This window comes from Mobula hypostoma, chromosome 12 (genome assembly GCF_963921235.1).
Source record: "Mobula hypostoma chromosome 12, sMobHyp1.1, whole genome shotgun sequence".
Taxonomy (NCBI): Eukaryota; Metazoa; Chordata; class Chondrichthyes; order Myliobatiformes; family Myliobatidae; genus Mobula; species Mobula hypostoma.
Genome location: NC_086108.1, coordinates 43,716,363 through 43,733,661, shown reverse-complemented (window position 1 = coordinate 43,733,661; position 17,299 = coordinate 43,716,363). Strand labels below are relative to the sequence as shown.

The following is a 17,299-nucleotide window of genomic DNA, read 5'->3' as shown; positions in this document are numbered from 1 at the left end:
CCTCCCTTACTGTAATTACAGTTTTGAATAGTTGCTACAAGGATTGATTCCATGCATGTTATCCTTTACCCTTAATAAAGGAGGTTAAAAAAGTTACCCTCATACAAAATGAAACCACGCAACATAGGTGACAACCAGATTTCACTCCAAGATGAGCTCAATGCCTTTTATGCGTGCTTTGACCGTCAAAATACGGAGGCACCTTCACAAATCTTCACAGTCCTCAATGACCCTGTGATTTCAGTCTGAGACTGCCGTGAGAGCATCCTTCAGGAGGGTGAACCCACAGAAAGCATCCAGCGCAAATGAAGTACCTGGCCCATTACCAAAGACCTGTACTGATAAACAGGCTGGTATCTTTAACCTCTCGCTCTGGCAGTCTGAGGTACCCAACTACTTCAAGCAGGTTTCAATTATACCGGTACCCAAAAAGAAAGTGGTAACCTGCCTGAATGACTATTGTCCAGTAGACAATACATCCACTGTGTGAAGTGCTTTGAGAGGCTGGCGACGAAAGACATCAATTCCTGCCTGAGAAGCCAATTGGATCTGCTCCAATATGCTTACTGTCACAACAGGTCAACAGCAGATAACATTTCATTGGCTATTCACCCAACCCTGGAACATCTGGACAGTGAAGATGCATACATCAAATGCTCTTCATTGATTATAGCTCAGCATTCAGTAGTATATTCCCCTCAAAACTAATCAATAAGCTTCAAGACTTAGGCCTCAATACCTCCTTGTGCAATTGGATCCTCTATCTCCTTACTTGCAAACCCAAGTCAATTCAGATTGGCAATATCTCCTCCACAATATCCATCAGTACAGCTGCACCAAAACGCTGTGTGCTTAGCCCCCTGTTCTACTTGCTTACACTGATGATTATGAGCCTAAACATAGCTTCAATACAACATTTACGTTAATTACACCACTGTTATTTGCCGAATCAAAGGAGATGACAAATCAGCATATACATTTGCAAGAAAAAGTTTGTGAACCCTTTGCAATTATCTGGTTTTCTACTCAAACTGTGGTTTGATCTTCATCTAAGTCACAATAATAACAAACACAATCTGCCTAAACTGGTAACACACAATCATACTTTTCATGTTTTTATTTAACACACTGTTTAATAATTCAACGTCCAGGCTGGAAAAAGTATGTGAACCCTTGCATGTAATAACTGGTAGAACCTCCTTTAGGAGCAATAACCTCCAGCTGTAGCTGCTGATCAGACTTGCATAATGGCAAAGAGGAATTTTAGACCATTCCTCCCTACAAAACTGTTTCAATTCATTAATATTTCTCCAATACCTTGCGTGAACAGCCTTTTTCAGGTCATGCCGAAGCATCTCAATTAGGTTAAGGTCTGGACTCTGACTTGGCTATTCCAGAACACGAATTTTCTTCTTTTTAAAATCATTCTTTTGTCATTTTATTGTTGTGTCTCAGATCATTGTTGCATCACCCAACTTCTATTAAGGTTTAGGTGATGGACCGCTACTCTGACATTCTCCTGTAAAATGTCTTGATAACATTTTGAATTCGAATTCAAATTTATTGTTCCCTCAACAAGCTGTCCAGGCCCTGAGCAGCAAAATAGCCCCAAACTATGATGTTCCTTCCACCATGCTTCATAGTTAGGATGAGATTTTGGTGTTGGTAAGCAGTGCCCTTTTTCCTCCAAACATAGTGGTGTACATATCTGCCAAAAAGTTTATGTTTTGTCTTATCAGTCCACAAGAAACATTGTGGAACATCCAGATGGCCTTTTGCAAACTTGAGATGTGCAGCAATGTTTTTTTTTTGGCGAGCACTGGTTTCCTCCATGGTGTTCTCAGTGATCTTTCAGGACGTCCACTCTTAGGGAAAGTAGCAAAAGTACTGTACTTCCTCCATTTGTAAACAATTTCTCCTACTGTGGACTGATGAACACTCAGGTCTTTAGAAATGCTTTTGTAGCCTTTTCCAGCTTCATGCATCTCTACAATTTTTCTAAAGGTCCACTGAAAGTTGTGTTGATCAAGGCATGGTGCATATAAACAGAACTTTGAGAAGAGCAGGCTCTGTCAGTAACCTGACTTTGTGTGCTTTTTTTAAAAATAGGGCAGGGCACCTCTACAACCCACACCTCCATTTTCATCTCATTGAATGGAACAGCTGACTCCAAATAGCTTTTGTAAAGGCATTACCCCAGAGGTTCACATACTTTTTTTGACTGTGATTGTTTAAATGGTTCACTCAGTATTGATGAGTAGTACAATAGTTTGTGTGTTATTAGTTTAGGCAGATTGTTTGTCTAGTACTTTGTCATAGTAAATTGTCTGTCACAAGTTGACACCAATTATCTTCGGGATAAGGTAGAGCTAAACTGTGGTTTTTGCTTGATTATTATTCATACCAAGATCTGCTGGTAGCATGATTAGATTTGACAAAGGTAACTCCAGCAATTAAGTAGCTCACCCACTGAGTGGTTGAAGCAACACAAAAATTAACTATCACCGGGAGGGCTTCCGGTTATGGCGCGGTACCAAGCAGACGTGTCAGAGCTCTTCCGAAAAGTTTTGAAATTACGCAATCAAACAACCTCGAATTACCTGCACAGCTCCGGTTTGTCTGATTGGAAACTGAGTGATAGCCTAAATGCCACTGAAACCAACAAAGCAGACGTAAAAGTCTTCAAAGTTGGACCCCACCTATAGCCATGCAGTGCAAGCTAACGACAATGCTGGTGAAGAAAAGGCAACAGATGCTGGCACGGCAGCGGGCCCAAACCAAATCCTAAACATTATTCAAATAATGCAAGATGACTTTGTGTTGAGATTTGATGGGCTACTAAACACTATACAAGGAGTACAAGCTGATCTGAAAGCTGTCACAGTGCGCATTACAGAAGCCGAAGATAGAATTAGCACTACTCAAGATGATATCACCCCTCTGCATAATCAGAACAAACACAACCATGAAAGCAGCTATGGAGGCGTTAGTGTTTAAAGTGGACGACTTGGAAAACTGTAGCCGCCATTCCAACCTTCGCCTGGTGGGACTTCCAGAGAAGGCGGAAGGGGCTGATATGGTCTATTTTTGGAAAAATGGATCCCCAAGGTGCTTGGTGCGGAAAACTTCCCTGGACCCCTGCTGATTAAGAGAGCGCACAAAATTGGCAAGGCTAACGAAGTTGAAGCACAGTCGGCTAAGCGACCCAGGGTAGTGATAATGAAGTTCTTAAACTATGTGGACAAGACCCGGGTTATGAAGGCTGCCAGGCTGAAAGAACCTGTACTTTTCAACAATCACAGAATCATTCTTTTCCCCCGACGTCTCTGCCGAACTCCTCAGGTGAAGGAAAATTTTTGATCCAATGAAGAAAGAGTTAGCCTCTCTCTCCATCCTGGACCTACAGTATGGGATAATTCACCCTGCTAAACTGCTGGTGACCTACAAAAGAAAACGCCACACCTTTGACAGTGCACCAGCAGCGGAGAAATTTGTGCAGGAGCTGAAGGACTACAACTTGGAGGATGCGGGCAAGTAAGACAGTACAGCAGTTTTTTTTAAAAAACTTTTGCTTGAATAGGTATGTTCATAGTGCCTAAGGGACATAAATGAACGCTAACGAACGTTAGCGGTGTGTTACCCACTGCACTGTTTATGCTAATGAATTTGCATCGGTCCTCGTTATCTTCAGTGGCACTGTAACTACGACCAGGTTAAATTTGATAAAGACTCTTGGTATAATTTGGCTGTAATATTCTCTACTACTGATAACATTGGGGCTGTGTTCCGGCTGTTGGCTATGCTGTTCCTCACCATGACGACGGCGTGGCAGGACCAGTTAAACTCCATAATTAGTCCCTCTTTCGGGGCTGTCAGGAGGTGTTCATCGTGGGGTGGGTGGGTGTATATCAGTTTGGGAAGTACACTTAGTTATGTTTACAATGAACTAGTTACTATTTACTGGGTTTTACTCATCTTTTTTGTTACGTTGTAATCTCAGATAGCAGTCATTCTAAATCAATTCATCTCAACATGATTGAAATTATAACTAATAGCCCCTGCCCTGCGAACTTCAGTTTACCTCTTGGAATGTAAGAGGATTAAATAAACTTGTCAAGTTAAAGCAAGTCATGAGTAGGATAAGGCAGTTAAAAGCTAAAATCGTTTTTTCTGGAGGAGACCCATTTAACCCACGAAGATATAGTTAGAGTAAGGAGGAGATGGCCGGGACTGGTTTTTCCAGCTTCTTTGAGCTTACACTCACGGGGGTAATTACCCTTATACATAAGTTGCTGCCTTTCCACCTTGTTAATGTTACTGAAGACCAATCCGGCAGATACCTTATTATTCAATGTGAAATTTTCTCAATCAGGTTTAATTTGGTCAATGTGTTATGGGACAAATGATGACAACCCAGCTTTTTTCAGACATCTGTTTTTATCAGTAGCTGCTCTGCCAGGCCATCTTATTGTAGGTGGCAATTTTAATTGTGCACTCCAACCTGAACTAGACAGATCTAATGGGATAGATACCTCTCACCATCAGACAAGAGTTATTGCAATACACTAAAGACTTTAATTTAGTTGATGTGTGGAGAAGTAAGCACCCGGATAAACTAACTTTTTCCTGCTATTCTAGCACTTGCCAGACCTTTTCCAGAATTGATTATTACTTACTTTCAGCTGCTTTAAAATCCACAATTATAAGCTGCTGGTACGATAGCATAATAATTTCAGATCACGCCCCAGTTTCATTTATTTTGAACCTGCCTAACGCTTTACATTACTCCCCAAGGTGGCGGCTTCAAATGACTGGGCTGGGGAATTCCGAATTTATAGAGTTTATTGGAGAACAGATAGACTGCTACTTTGGAAATAATACCGAGCAGACATCTGCTACTATATGGTGGGAAGCCATTAAAGCCTTTCTAAGAGGTCAGATGATTAGCTTTACCAGCTTTAAACATAAATCTTTTAGATTTGAAATAGAACAGCTTGAAAGAATAATAAGAGGCTGAATCTGAAATATTTCAAAATCCCTCTCAGCAGCTATTTGCAGAACTTAACCAACCGAGAGCCAAATATAATGTATTGTCCATTAATAAGGCAACAAAAAGTTTGATGAGACCGAAGCAATCCTATATTGAGCAGGGTGAAAAGGCAAGTAAACTCTTGGCCTGGTGCATCAAACAGAAAGGGCAATAAACTCGATACAATCAGATGAGGGGGTGACAACTGCTGACCCAAAAGAAATAAACAATATTTTTTTGAGATTTTACCAAAATCTGTATAACTCAGAATATTCAGATTCAGCTCCACAAATACAAAAGGAATTTCTCGACTTGTTCGAATTACAGCCCTGGATGAAACGTACTTGACCTCGCTGGAGTTTAACTTAGAGGCTAAAGAATTGTCTGAAGCTATAACATGAAGGGAGGAAAAACTCCTGGGCCCGATGGAATTCCAATTGAAATATATAAAATCTTTAAGACTAAATTAATACCACGTCTGCTTTATATGTATCAGGAGTCATTTGACACTGGAGTCATTCCTCCACCGCCACCCCCCCCCCACTTAATATGGCAGTAATTACACTGCTGTTAAAACCTGGAAAAACACCGTCCATATGTGGATCTTATAGGCCAATCTCACTTCTGAACAATGATCTCAAAATTCTCTGTAAGGTATTAGCTAGGAGGCTGGAGCCACTCTTGCCAAAAATGGTCCACCCTGACGAAAATGAATTTGTTAAGGGAAGGCAGGGCTTCCACAACATTTGAAGAGTGTTTAATATACTTTATGAAAAGGCTGGAAGCTCTAATAGCATTATTCTGTCACTGGATACCAAGAAAGCCTTTGACAGAGTGGAATGGCAATACCTATTTAAAGTTTTAGAAAGCTTTGGTATAGGGGAAAATTTCTAAGGTGGATACGACTTCTTTATTCTAACCCACAGGCTGAAATTTTAACTAATGGGCTCTTTTCGTCACCTTTAAAACTCCAACGGGGAACAAGACAGGGCTGTCCCCCATCTCCCCTCCTGTTTATCCTGGCCATTGAGCCACTTGCTAACGAAAACAGGCTAACATAGCAGGAATAACTATAGGAGACATAGAACATCGCATAGCCCTGTACGCAGATGACGTAATTTTGTTTTGCTCCGACTTGAAACAAACATTACCTGCCTTAATTGACCTGATAAGTACTTTTGGTACTTTTGCAGGCTATAAAATAAACAACAAATCTGCAATATTATTCGTGGATAAAGATGAGAGACTCAATCCCCCACTTCAAACTCCATTTACAGTGTCAGAACAGGGTTTTACTTATTTGGGTGTTAAAATTACTCCTCCTATTGATAAAATTATCCCAACTAATTACAACCCTCTCACAGATTCAGTTATTCAACTTATAAACAGATGGACTAAATTGCCCATATCTTTGATTGGACGCATAAACATTCTAAAAATGTCAATTTTACCAAAGTTCCTGTACCTTTTCCAATCTATCCCACTTTCTCATCCATCATCTTTCTTTTATTTATTAAAGAAAATTTTTTTCTAATTTTATCTGGAATAATAGAGGTCCAAGACTCAGGCTTTGCCTGTTATATCTGCTGTATGATAGAGGCGGCTAACAGCTACCAAATCTTATATGGTATTTCTGGGTGGCCCAGACTAGAACAGGAATGTTTTATTTTGTTAAGGATCACTCCCCTACTTGGGTCGCAATGGAATCCCAGTCGATCAATATCCCTCTAGAACTATATATGTACTTAGCAGATAAGGGAAAAAAAATGGTCAAACAAACTAAAGATCCTTTCTTAAAAAATACAGGTAACACACATCAAAGTTGCTGGTGAACGCAACAGGCCAGGCAGCATCTCTAGGAAGAGGTACAGTCGACGTTTCGGGCCGAGACCCTTCGTCAGGACTAACTGAAGGAAGAGTTAGTAAGAGATTTGAAAGTGGGAGGGGGAGGGGGAGATCCAAAATGATAGGAGAAGACAGGAGGGGAAGGGATGGAGCCAACAGCTGGACAGGTGATTGGCAAAGGGGATATGAGAGGATCATGGGACAGGAGGTCCGGGGAGAAAGACGGTGGGGGGGGAACCCAGAGGATGGGCAAGGGGTATAGTCAGAGGGACAGAGGGGCAAGGGGTATAAAAATACCGTAATGGTTTGGTATGATGCTCTTGCGTATTTGGAAGACATCACAGTTATCCCAGATTACTCCTATCTTTGGTAATGATAGCTTCCGGCCCGGCAGAGCAGACCCCGCTTTTAAAACTTGGTCGACCCGAAGCATAGCTAAGGTGCCTGATCTTTATAATGGCAATACATTTATGCCTGAAGAACTCAAGGCCACATATGGAATTCCAACAAAACTCTTTTTTTTAAAATACCTTCAGTTGCGAAGTTTTATTATGTCCAGGCAAGGTTACAGATTGAAGCTCCCTCCTTTATCTACTCTAGAAGACATCACTCTGCAATTATCTGAAGCTAGGGGACGTGTGTCTGTATTATACAATTTGTTTGCAAATAAATGCAAAGAGTCATCAAACAACATACAAGCATGGAGAAATGATTTGCATGAGAATCTGTCAGAAAAAAAAGTTGTCAGAAGCTTGTTCCTTAGTTCATACTCAATCAGTGAACACTCACTTGGAAAAACGGTGCCCCTTGATCCTAAATTATGTATTCTGAATATTTATCCAAAGGATTTTGTAACCTCCAAAAATGTAAGGTCTCTGCTTAGTATTTGTTTTTAGAAGCCAAACACTGCATGCCTATTCATGGAAGAAATCCACAACCGGTGGACTCTCACAATGGCTGAAAGGAATGACTTCTTATCTTGCGCTGGAAAAGATAAGCTACATCACAAAAAACAAACTTGGCAAATTTCAGGAAATTTGGGACATTTTCTACAAGTTTCTGGAGAACAATATTCAGGATGATGAAAGTAACGAACTGAATTGACTGCCTTTTTTTTAAAATGGCGGAGTGTTTGCTTTTTTGTGTTTTTTTTATTTCTTATGCATTTTATTTTTTTCCTTTTCTTTAACTTTGTTGTACTTTCAAACTTATGGATGATCTAATGTGTTTTCCTTTCATTCTGTAACAGCAATAAAGAGATGTTTTTTAAAAAAAACTATCACAGGGAGCAGATAGTTCATTAGAAATACAAAGTTCTCAGGATAGGGCAAGTAGAAGTGAAAATGGGAGACACTACTGGAGATAACGCAAGGCATAAATTTGCCAACAACAACAATTGGATTAGTGGTTTGTAAAGACTCTCGATATTTTACTGCACACTATTCTCACAGCACTGAACACAGTATAATTAACCAACTCTCTATGATTGCCTACCATCAAAGTCTGGTCTTGAAAAGAAAGATTTGCTGAGGCAGTAAAGGTGCAGAAAACACTAGCAATAGAAAGTTACTGGAGGAGAGTTGGTAGAAGAACTGGAACAAACAGAAATAATTGCAAATTCAGAGGCATCTACCAAGAAGGTGGACATCTCAAACTCTTTACAAAGTGGCAGAGGTATGTGCTGTTAATATCTGCCTCATATTCCAGGTTTCTAATGTACAGTATAATTTTGTGCAAAACTGCCATCATTGAATATATCCAACCGCTTGCATAAGCTATTGAGTCACTTGAACAGAAATGTTGACAACAATTTCAGCTTATAGTCTTCTGCTGAAGTCTGAAAATAACCCTCAAGTCCAAAAGTCTAGACATAATCCATATAATCAAATTTATATCTTTATGTCACGTACACCCCTAAAAATCCATCCTCTCTTTAGACCAGGGTTTCCCAACCTGTGTCCATAGACCCCTTGCTTTAGAGGTAATAGCGAATGACAATGCAACATTGTTTCATAAATCTAGGCAAAAAGAACGATCAACATGCAAAGAATTGCAGATTGCAAATAAAACCAAAAAAATTTTAGAAATATCCTCTGATTACAGTTAAGATTTGACTGCCAATTATCCCTTGCAAGGCCCAAAAGGAATCAACTGAGAGCAAAATTCTGCAGCTCTAACATAACCATATTTTCGCTAACCAACCTCTATTCCTTCTGAAAAAATGAAGAAGGCTGTGAAGATCAGAAACAATCCATTCACAAATCCAGCCAAAACTTCTGCTCGGACATATCTGCCAAAGGAAACAAAATACACACAGTGTAACACCTTGTACCTCTTGACCAGGAGTGTGAAATGTTACATTTTTTCTAAAGTTGGTTAAGAAGGTTGGTACAAATAATAGCATAATCAAGACAAACCAAATGCTGGTCTGGGAATTCCCTATTTGGTAACTTTCCCTGCCCCATGTCGTCTAGACATTTGCATTGTCATGTTCAATACAATAAAGACGTAAGGTTGCATTTTAATCTCTTTATAATTCATTTTGTCTTCAAAATTTAAGCATTTCTTGATCCAAGATCTGAATACGTTACATCAGCAAAAGAAATAAATAATGGCATTACTATGAAACCCAAGTTAAGATGTAAGAAAATTCAAAGAATTTAAGGGTCTCTCTCATGGTTCATCTTATGATGCCCATAAGCTATCAGTATTCAGCTGACTTGATTTCACATAAAGGAACTCTTGTCAGTAACGTTAAGGTATTTGCAATTCTGGACAAGTATCCATTAACTGGGTGACTGACAGGAGAGGGAAGGGGAATAGACAGAACGAGCAGAGCACCCCTGTGACTGTTCCCATCAATAATAAGTATACCGTTTTGGATACTGTTGGTGGGGACGACCTACCAGGGACAAGTTGCAGTGGTTGCGTCTCTGGCAGCAAGACTGGAACCTCAGCTCAGAAGGGAAGGAGGGAAAAGAGGAGAGCAGTAGTGACAGGGGATTCGATAGTTAGGGGGACAGATATGAGGTTCTGTGGAAGAGATCGAGAATCCCGGATGGTCTGTTGCCTCCCTGGAGCCAGGGTCCGCGATATCTCGGATCGAGTTCTCAGTATTCTCAAGAAGGAGGGCAAGCAGCCAGGTGTTGTTGTCCATGTAGGGACCAATGATATGGATAGGAAGGAGGAGGTCCTGCAAAGAGAATTTAGGGAGTTAGGTGCAAAGTTGAAGGACAGGACCTCCAGGGTTGCAATCTCAGGATTGCTACCTGTGCCACATGCTAGTGAGGCTAGAAATAGGAAGATAATGCAGCTAAATATGGTGGCTAAGGAGTTGGTGCAGGAGGGAGGGCTTCATGTTTCTGGACAATTGGGCCTTGTTCCAGGGAAGATGGAACCTGTTCCAATGGGATGGGTTGCACCTGAACAGGAGGGGGACTAATATCCTTGTGGGAAGGTTTGCTAGTGCTGCTTCGGGGGGAATTTAAACTAGATTTGCAGGGGGAGGGGAACCAGAGTGTTAGAGCAGATAGTGAGGTGGAGGAGAATAAAGGTCATGTGAGAACTGCAAGTATAGTGCATGGAGTAAAGCCAGATCTAACATATAAAGAGGCTTTGAGGAAAGAGAAACAGAATAAAGGGTGTAAAGGTAGTAAGGTACAAGGGCTAACGTGTGTGTAGTTCAATGCAAGAAGCATCAGGAACAAAAGTGATGAACTGAGAGCTTGGATACATACATGGAATTATGATGTAGTGGCCGTACAGAGACTTGACTGGCACCAGGGCAGGAATGGATTCTCAGTATTCCTGGATTTCAGTGCTTTAAAAGGGATAGGGGGGGGAGGGGAGGAGGGGGTGGCATTACTGGTCAGGGATACTATTACAGCTACAGAAAGGGTGGGTAATGTAGCCAGATCCTCTTTTGAGTCAGTATGGGTAGAAGTCAGGAACAGGGAGAGAGCAGTTGTTACTCTATTGGGAGTATTCTATAGGCCCCCTGGTAGCAGCAGAGATACCAAGGAGCAGATTGGGAGGCAGATTAGGGAACAGTGCAAAAATAACAGGGTTGTTATCATGGGTGACTTTAACTTCCCTAATATTGATTGGCACCTGATTCGTTCCAATGGTTTAGACGGGGCAGAGTTTGTTAAGCATGTCCAGGACGGATTCCTGTCACAGTATGTTGACGGGCTGACTAGGTGGAATGCCATACTAGATCTAGTATTAGGTAACAAACCGGGTCAGGTCACAGATCTCTCAGTGGGTGAGCATCTGGGGGACAGTGACTACCACTCCCTGGCCTTTAACATTATCATGGAAAAGGATAGAATCAGAGAGGACAGGAAATTTTTTAATTGGGGAAGGGCAAATCATGAGGCTATAAGGCAAGAACTTGCGGGTGTGAATTGGGATGATATTTTTGCAGGGAAATGTACTATGGACATGCGGTCGATGCTTAGAGATCTCTTGCAGGATGTTAGGGATAAATTTGTCCCGGTGAGGAAGATAAAGAATGGTAGGGTGAAGGAACCAAGGGTGACAAGTGAGGTGGAGAATCTAGTCAGGTGGAAGAAGGCAGCATACATGAGGTTTAGGAAGCAAGGATCAGATGGGTCTATTGAGGAATATAGGGTAGCAAGAAAGGAGCTTAAGAAGGGGCTGAGGAGAGCAAGAAGGGGGCATGAGAAGGCCTTGGCAAGTAGGGTAAAGGAAAACCCCAAGGCATTCTTTAATTATGTGAAGATCAAAAGGATGACAGGAGTGAAGATAGGACCAATTAGAGATAAAGGTGGGAAGATGTGCCTGGAGGCTGTGGAAGTGAGCGAGGTCCTCAATGAATACTTCTCTTCGGTATTCACCAATGAGAGGGAACTTGATGACAGTGAGGACAATATGAGTGAGGTTGATGTTCTGGAGCATGTTGATATTAAGGGAGAGGTGGTGTTGGAGTTGTTAAAATATATTAGGACGGATAAGTCCCCGGGGCCTGACGGGATATTCCCCAGGCTGCTCCACGAGGCGAGGGAAGAGATTGCTGAGCCTCTGGCTAGGATCTTTATGTCCTCGTTGTCCACAGGAATGGTACCGGAGACTGGAGGGAGGCGAATGTTGTCCCCTTGTTCAAAAAAGGTAGTAGGGATAGTCCAGGTAATTATAGACCAGTAAGCCTTACATCGGTGGTGGGAAAGCTGTTGGAAAAGATTCTTAGAGATAGGATCTATGGGCACTTAGAGAATCATGGTCTGATCAGGGACAGTCAGCATGGCTTTGTGAAGGGCAGATCGTGTCTAACAAGCCTGATAGAGTTCTTTGAGGTGGTGACCAGGCATATAGATGAGGGTAGTGCAGTGGATGTGAGCTACATGGATTTTAGTAAGGCATTTGACAAGGTTCCACACGGTAGGCTTATTCAGAAAGTCAGAAGGGATGGGATCCAGTGAAGCTTGGCCAGGTGGATTCAGAACTGGCTTGCCTGCAGGAAGCAGAGGGTCGTGGTGGAGTGAGTACATTTGGATTGGAGGACTGTGATTAGTGGTGTCCCACAAGGATTGGTTCTGGGACCTCTACTTTTCATGATTTTTATTAATGACCTGGATGTGGGGGTAGAAGGGTGGGTTGGCAAATTTGCAGACAACACAAAGGTTGGTGGTGTTGTAGATAGTGTAGAGGATTGTCAAAGATTGCAGAGAAACATTGATAGGATGCAGAAGTGGGCTGAGAAGTGGCAGATGGAGTTCAACCTGGAGAAGTGTGAGGTGGTACACTTTGGAAGGACAAACTCCAAGGCAGAGTACAAAGTAAATGGCAGGATACCTGGAAGTGTGGAGGAGCAAACAGATCTGGGGGTACGTGTCCACAGATCCCTGAAAGTTGCCTCATAGGTAGATAGGGTAGTTAAGAAAGCTTATGGAGTGTTAGCTTTCATAAGTCGAGGGCTAGAGTCGCGGAGTAATGATGCAGCTCTATAAAACTCTGGTTAGGTTAGGCCATACTTGGAGCACTGTGTCCAGTTCTGGTCGCCTCACTATAGGAAGGATCTGGAAGCACTGGAAAGGGTACAGAGGAGATTTACCAGGATGCTGCATGGTTTAAAGAGTATGCATTATGATCAGAGATTAAGGGAGTTAGGGCTTTACTCTTTGGAGAGAAGGCAGATGAGAGAAGACATGATAGAGGTATACAAGATATAAGAGGAATGGATAGAGTGGATAGCCAGCGCCTCTTCCCCAGGGCACCACTGCTCAATACAAGAGGCCATGGCTTTAAGGTAAGGGGTGGGAAGTTCAAGGGGGATATTAGAGGAAGGATTTTTTACTCAGAGAGTGGTTGGTGCATGGAATGCACTGCCTGAGTCAGTGGTGGAGGCAGATACACTAGTGAAATTTAAGAGACTACTAGACAGGTATATAGAGGAATTTAAGGTGGGGGGTTATATGGGAGGCAGGGTTTAAGGGTCAGCACAACACTGTGGGCCGAAGGGCCTGTACTATGCTGTACTGTTCTATGTTCTATGTAACTTAAGAATATTACAGCAGAGGGTAACCTGTCCCTTTGAACTTGCTAAAAAAATTGTTATTTTGTTAATCTACTTTAAATACATCTTTCCAGCAATACCCTTAGATCCTCTTAGTATACACAGATAACTAACATTGATGTGGAATATACTCAATGGTTCATCATCCCAAGCCCTAAGAGGCAGAGAATTCCAGTACCTTACTTAAAATAATTTCTCCATAACTCAGTTCTAAATGACACCGCTTTTACTCAGGAACTAGGGATAACCTTAGAAAAGTCATGCAGGAGAAACATCTAACAAGCTTCTAACTAACAGACCAGATCATCCTTCAAACTTGAGGAATTTAGATAGAGTCTAGTGACTTTAAGTGTAACCCTCTTGGACAAGATATAATAGCCATTACATTTTTTTTTCCAAAATAAACACAAATTTGGCTGTAGTTCTCTTGCTCTAAAATTCCAGATCACCATTACTGAAGGAAGGAGACTGTCGGCTCCTCTAATAATTGGTTGCTGTACACCATCCCCATCCCCCCACATCATCTTTCTGAAATTCACATAAAAAGATACCCGGGTCTTCCTGGAGTTCTGATTTTCTATTTATTTCCCTGCCTAATTGGGTATCTTTACAGTTTTCACACCATATCCCATATGCTTTTTACTTTGCCACTAAGTTAACAATCTAAAACCCTTATGAGGCCTTTTTAACACTGTCCACACATTTTATTACTCACCCAGCTACATAATCAGATTTTAGATAATTCACACCAACTCCTTGGTCATCAATATAGATGTAAGCAATACGAGATGTGTTCCTTGTGGTAAACACTATCTTTAGTTTGCCAATCAGAAAATAACCCATTTGTTCTATTTTCTGTCTATTAACCAGTTCTCTAACTATGCAAATATATTACCCTCAGCCATAAACACAATAATAACTGAGTTCTCTTAAGTTCTATGAAAATTGAAATCAGTATTACATCATTTTAGGCTGGAGGGAACTTATCAAGATTAAATGAGCAATGTTCTAGCACTGAGTTATGAAAGAGTTCCGACAGTTGATGTTGAAATGGAGCTGTGATACCTACAACAGAAATAAAGAAAAAAGTTTACCCTTGAGCTTGTGGTGATTAAGGGGGAAGAACTTAAACCCTTCCAAGGGAATCAGACCAAACTCTTGTTTAGATGGTTTATTCCACTAGTGCAAGAAATGCCCTAAAAACTAATTATTTCAAATGAAGCTTTTAAAAAAACCCATAAGTGTTAATATTTGTGTACAGCTACATAATTAAATATCAAAGCACTCCTGTTCTTACCCGTAGGAAAAGGTATCATTTGACCTCCATCTGGAAATCACGGATGCTGCCAGTCCAGCCAGAAGAGCAGTGCAGTCGAAGAACATATGGAATGAGTCAGAAATGAGACCTAAACTAAAACACAACACACAAGCGTCACATTTGCAACAGAACTCCAGAAAATTCAATCTTTTGTCTTTTTTTTGTAACTGCCACTTTTACAGAATTGTAATTTCTCTCCATCAGCCAAGTTTGGAGTCTGAATTGCATGAGAGGTGCTACTGAATGCACTATTGATGTTTTTAATGCTGACACACATGACCCAAGAGACAGCATTAAGCACTTTGAGTCCATACTGGCTCCAAATTGAACAATCCCATAGAGTATAAGACGTACCAGCAGAATTAGACCACTTGGCCCATTAAGACAGCTTTGCCATTCCATCAAGGCCAACTTACAATCTCAACCCCATTCTCCTCGTAACCTTTGACACCTTTACTAATCAAGAACCTATCAACCTCCACTTTAAATATACTCAATGAATTGGTCTCCAGAGCTGTCTGTGGCAATAAATTCCACACATTCACTAGCCTCCGGCCAAAGAGATTCATCCTCATAACTGTTCCATTCTGCCTCTCCTGATATCCTTGTTATTCTGTAGTTTATTCTTTCTCACAAACCAATCAAATCCCTAATGTGCTGCTTCATCAACAGTAAAACATTTGTTTTGTTTAAAATCAGACAATGGTTTAAAGTAGGTCTGGAAAACAATAACATACCATGCCAAATTTGCATTGTACATCTCTCTGACTGAAGAAGTAGGGAGCTGAAGTGAAAGATAATAAACTGCAACAAGGGACAAGGAGGAATTATTGCACAGATGCTCAGAACAGTCACACTGCAGTGGAAAGCACAGAGTCTGGAGATCTGTTTGTAGGATTTTCCTTGTGAGTGTGTGACTTTTCTCTGGGTACTCCAGTTTCCTCCAACAGTCCAAGGACATAGCAGTTAATGAGTCATTTTAAATTGTCCTGTGATTAGGCTGTCCTGTTAAATAGGAGGGTTGCTGGATGGTGCAGCTCTTTGGGACAGAAGGATATATCTCTAATAAATAAACAAATGAATGACTGAATTTGGCAAATATCACTGTTGAAGAACCATATACCAGGGATTTATGAAAGACTAAGAGGGATGTCCCACAAACTGGCCCTGTTCAAGTGTACAATCTAATCGCGACTCAATGTCACTGCAGGATAAATATAATTTTTTTAAAATTATTTAAAAGGTAGAGCGCAGAATGGACCTTACCAGACCTTCAAGTCACACCATCCAACAACACCCTATAACCCTGATTTAACCATAACCCCATCACAGGACAATTTACAATGACCAGTTAACCTACCTGGTAAGTCTTTGGACTGTGGGAGGAAACTGCAGCACCGAAGGACAACCCACTCTGAGTTACTGGGTATTGGAAGCGAGGTAAAATAAAAATCTGGCATTGAGGAAGAATTCAGTAATTACAGAATACACTTAATTTCTCAAATGACATGCAAACTGGTATAGGGGTTGGTGGACAATGGACATGCAGCTGAAGAGCAGGTGTAGCAAACAGGAATCTGAGGAAACATCTGTACTGATAGGATGGAATGAACATCCTACAGTAAAGGTAAACAGAGGCACAAAAAAGTTTAACGTTTTCAAGATCTGAACAGCCTAAGCATAAACAAGTAGGAGGCAATCATAGTTGAAGCATAAAAGTAGAATAATGATGGTACCATAACAGGTGGGTTATGGAAGAGATTGTCAGAAAATGACTGACTTATATAGAGGAGGTGCAATTAAAAATTAGTTTAACTGTTCATGTATAAATAGTGTTAATAGTGAAATAAGAGTTACTGGCAATCATGCATGGGGAGGAACCAGACTTAGCAATAACCAGTAAGGAATGGTTACTGAAACTGGTTGCAAGACACAACGTTTAGAAAACGTAGAGGGAAAAAAAAGGGGAGATGGAGTAATAACATGGATACGTATAATGGCAATAAATCAAAAGTGGGTTTGAGCTTGGGAGGTGCTGTGAGTCATTTAGGCAAAGAACTGAGGTGCACTTAGTAGACAGTCTGCACTGAAGCCACTGTGGTGGAAGGAATAATTGAAAAGGATGATGAATACTAACCAAGCAGGTTGCTGCATCTAAAATGGTGACTAGCTTGTTAAGAGTTGTTGGAACTGCACTCATCCAGCCAAGTGGTGTGCATTTCAAATGACTACTGACTTTTTAAAACTTGTACACAGAAGGCAGGCTTTATCAGAATCAGGTTTAATATCACTGGCATGTTGTGTTGTTTTGCAGCAGCAGTACATTGTAATACATAATAAAAACAATAAATTACAATTAAGTATATATATTTCTAAAAACATTAATTAAGTAGTGCAAAAAGAGGGAAAACTACTCAGGTAGTGTTCCTGGTTCATTGCCCATTCAGAAATCTTTAATGTGAGAGGACCAAGTCAATCTCTGCAAGATGCCCTAACTGATCTGCTCTTGTATACATAATGCTTATGTGGCTGACCCAATGCTGTTTCTGATCAATAGTGATCAAAGATCATA

At 41.0% G+C, this 17,299-nt stretch overlaps 1 protein-coding gene across 2 annotated transcripts in view; it reads right to left on the bottom strand.

Annotated features, from left to right (window-relative positions):
* slc30a7 (solute carrier family 30 member 7) overlaps nucleotides 1-17,299 on the bottom strand; it is a 69,764-nt gene that overhangs the window by 35,159 nt on the left and 17,306 nt on the right. Inside the window, exons 3-4 of one of the 2 annotated variants that reach the window (XM_063063931.1) lie at nucleotides 14,707-14,820; nucleotides 9,077-9,164 (exon numbers count right to left, since the gene is read on the bottom strand). In XM_063063931.1, coding sequence (XP_062920001.1) covers nucleotides 9,077-9,164; nucleotides 14,707-14,820 — 202 coding nt within the window. The remainder of the gene's footprint in view (nucleotides 1-9,076; nucleotides 9,165-14,706; nucleotides 14,821-17,299) is intronic. The other variant, XM_063063932.1, reaches the window with a different exon arrangement.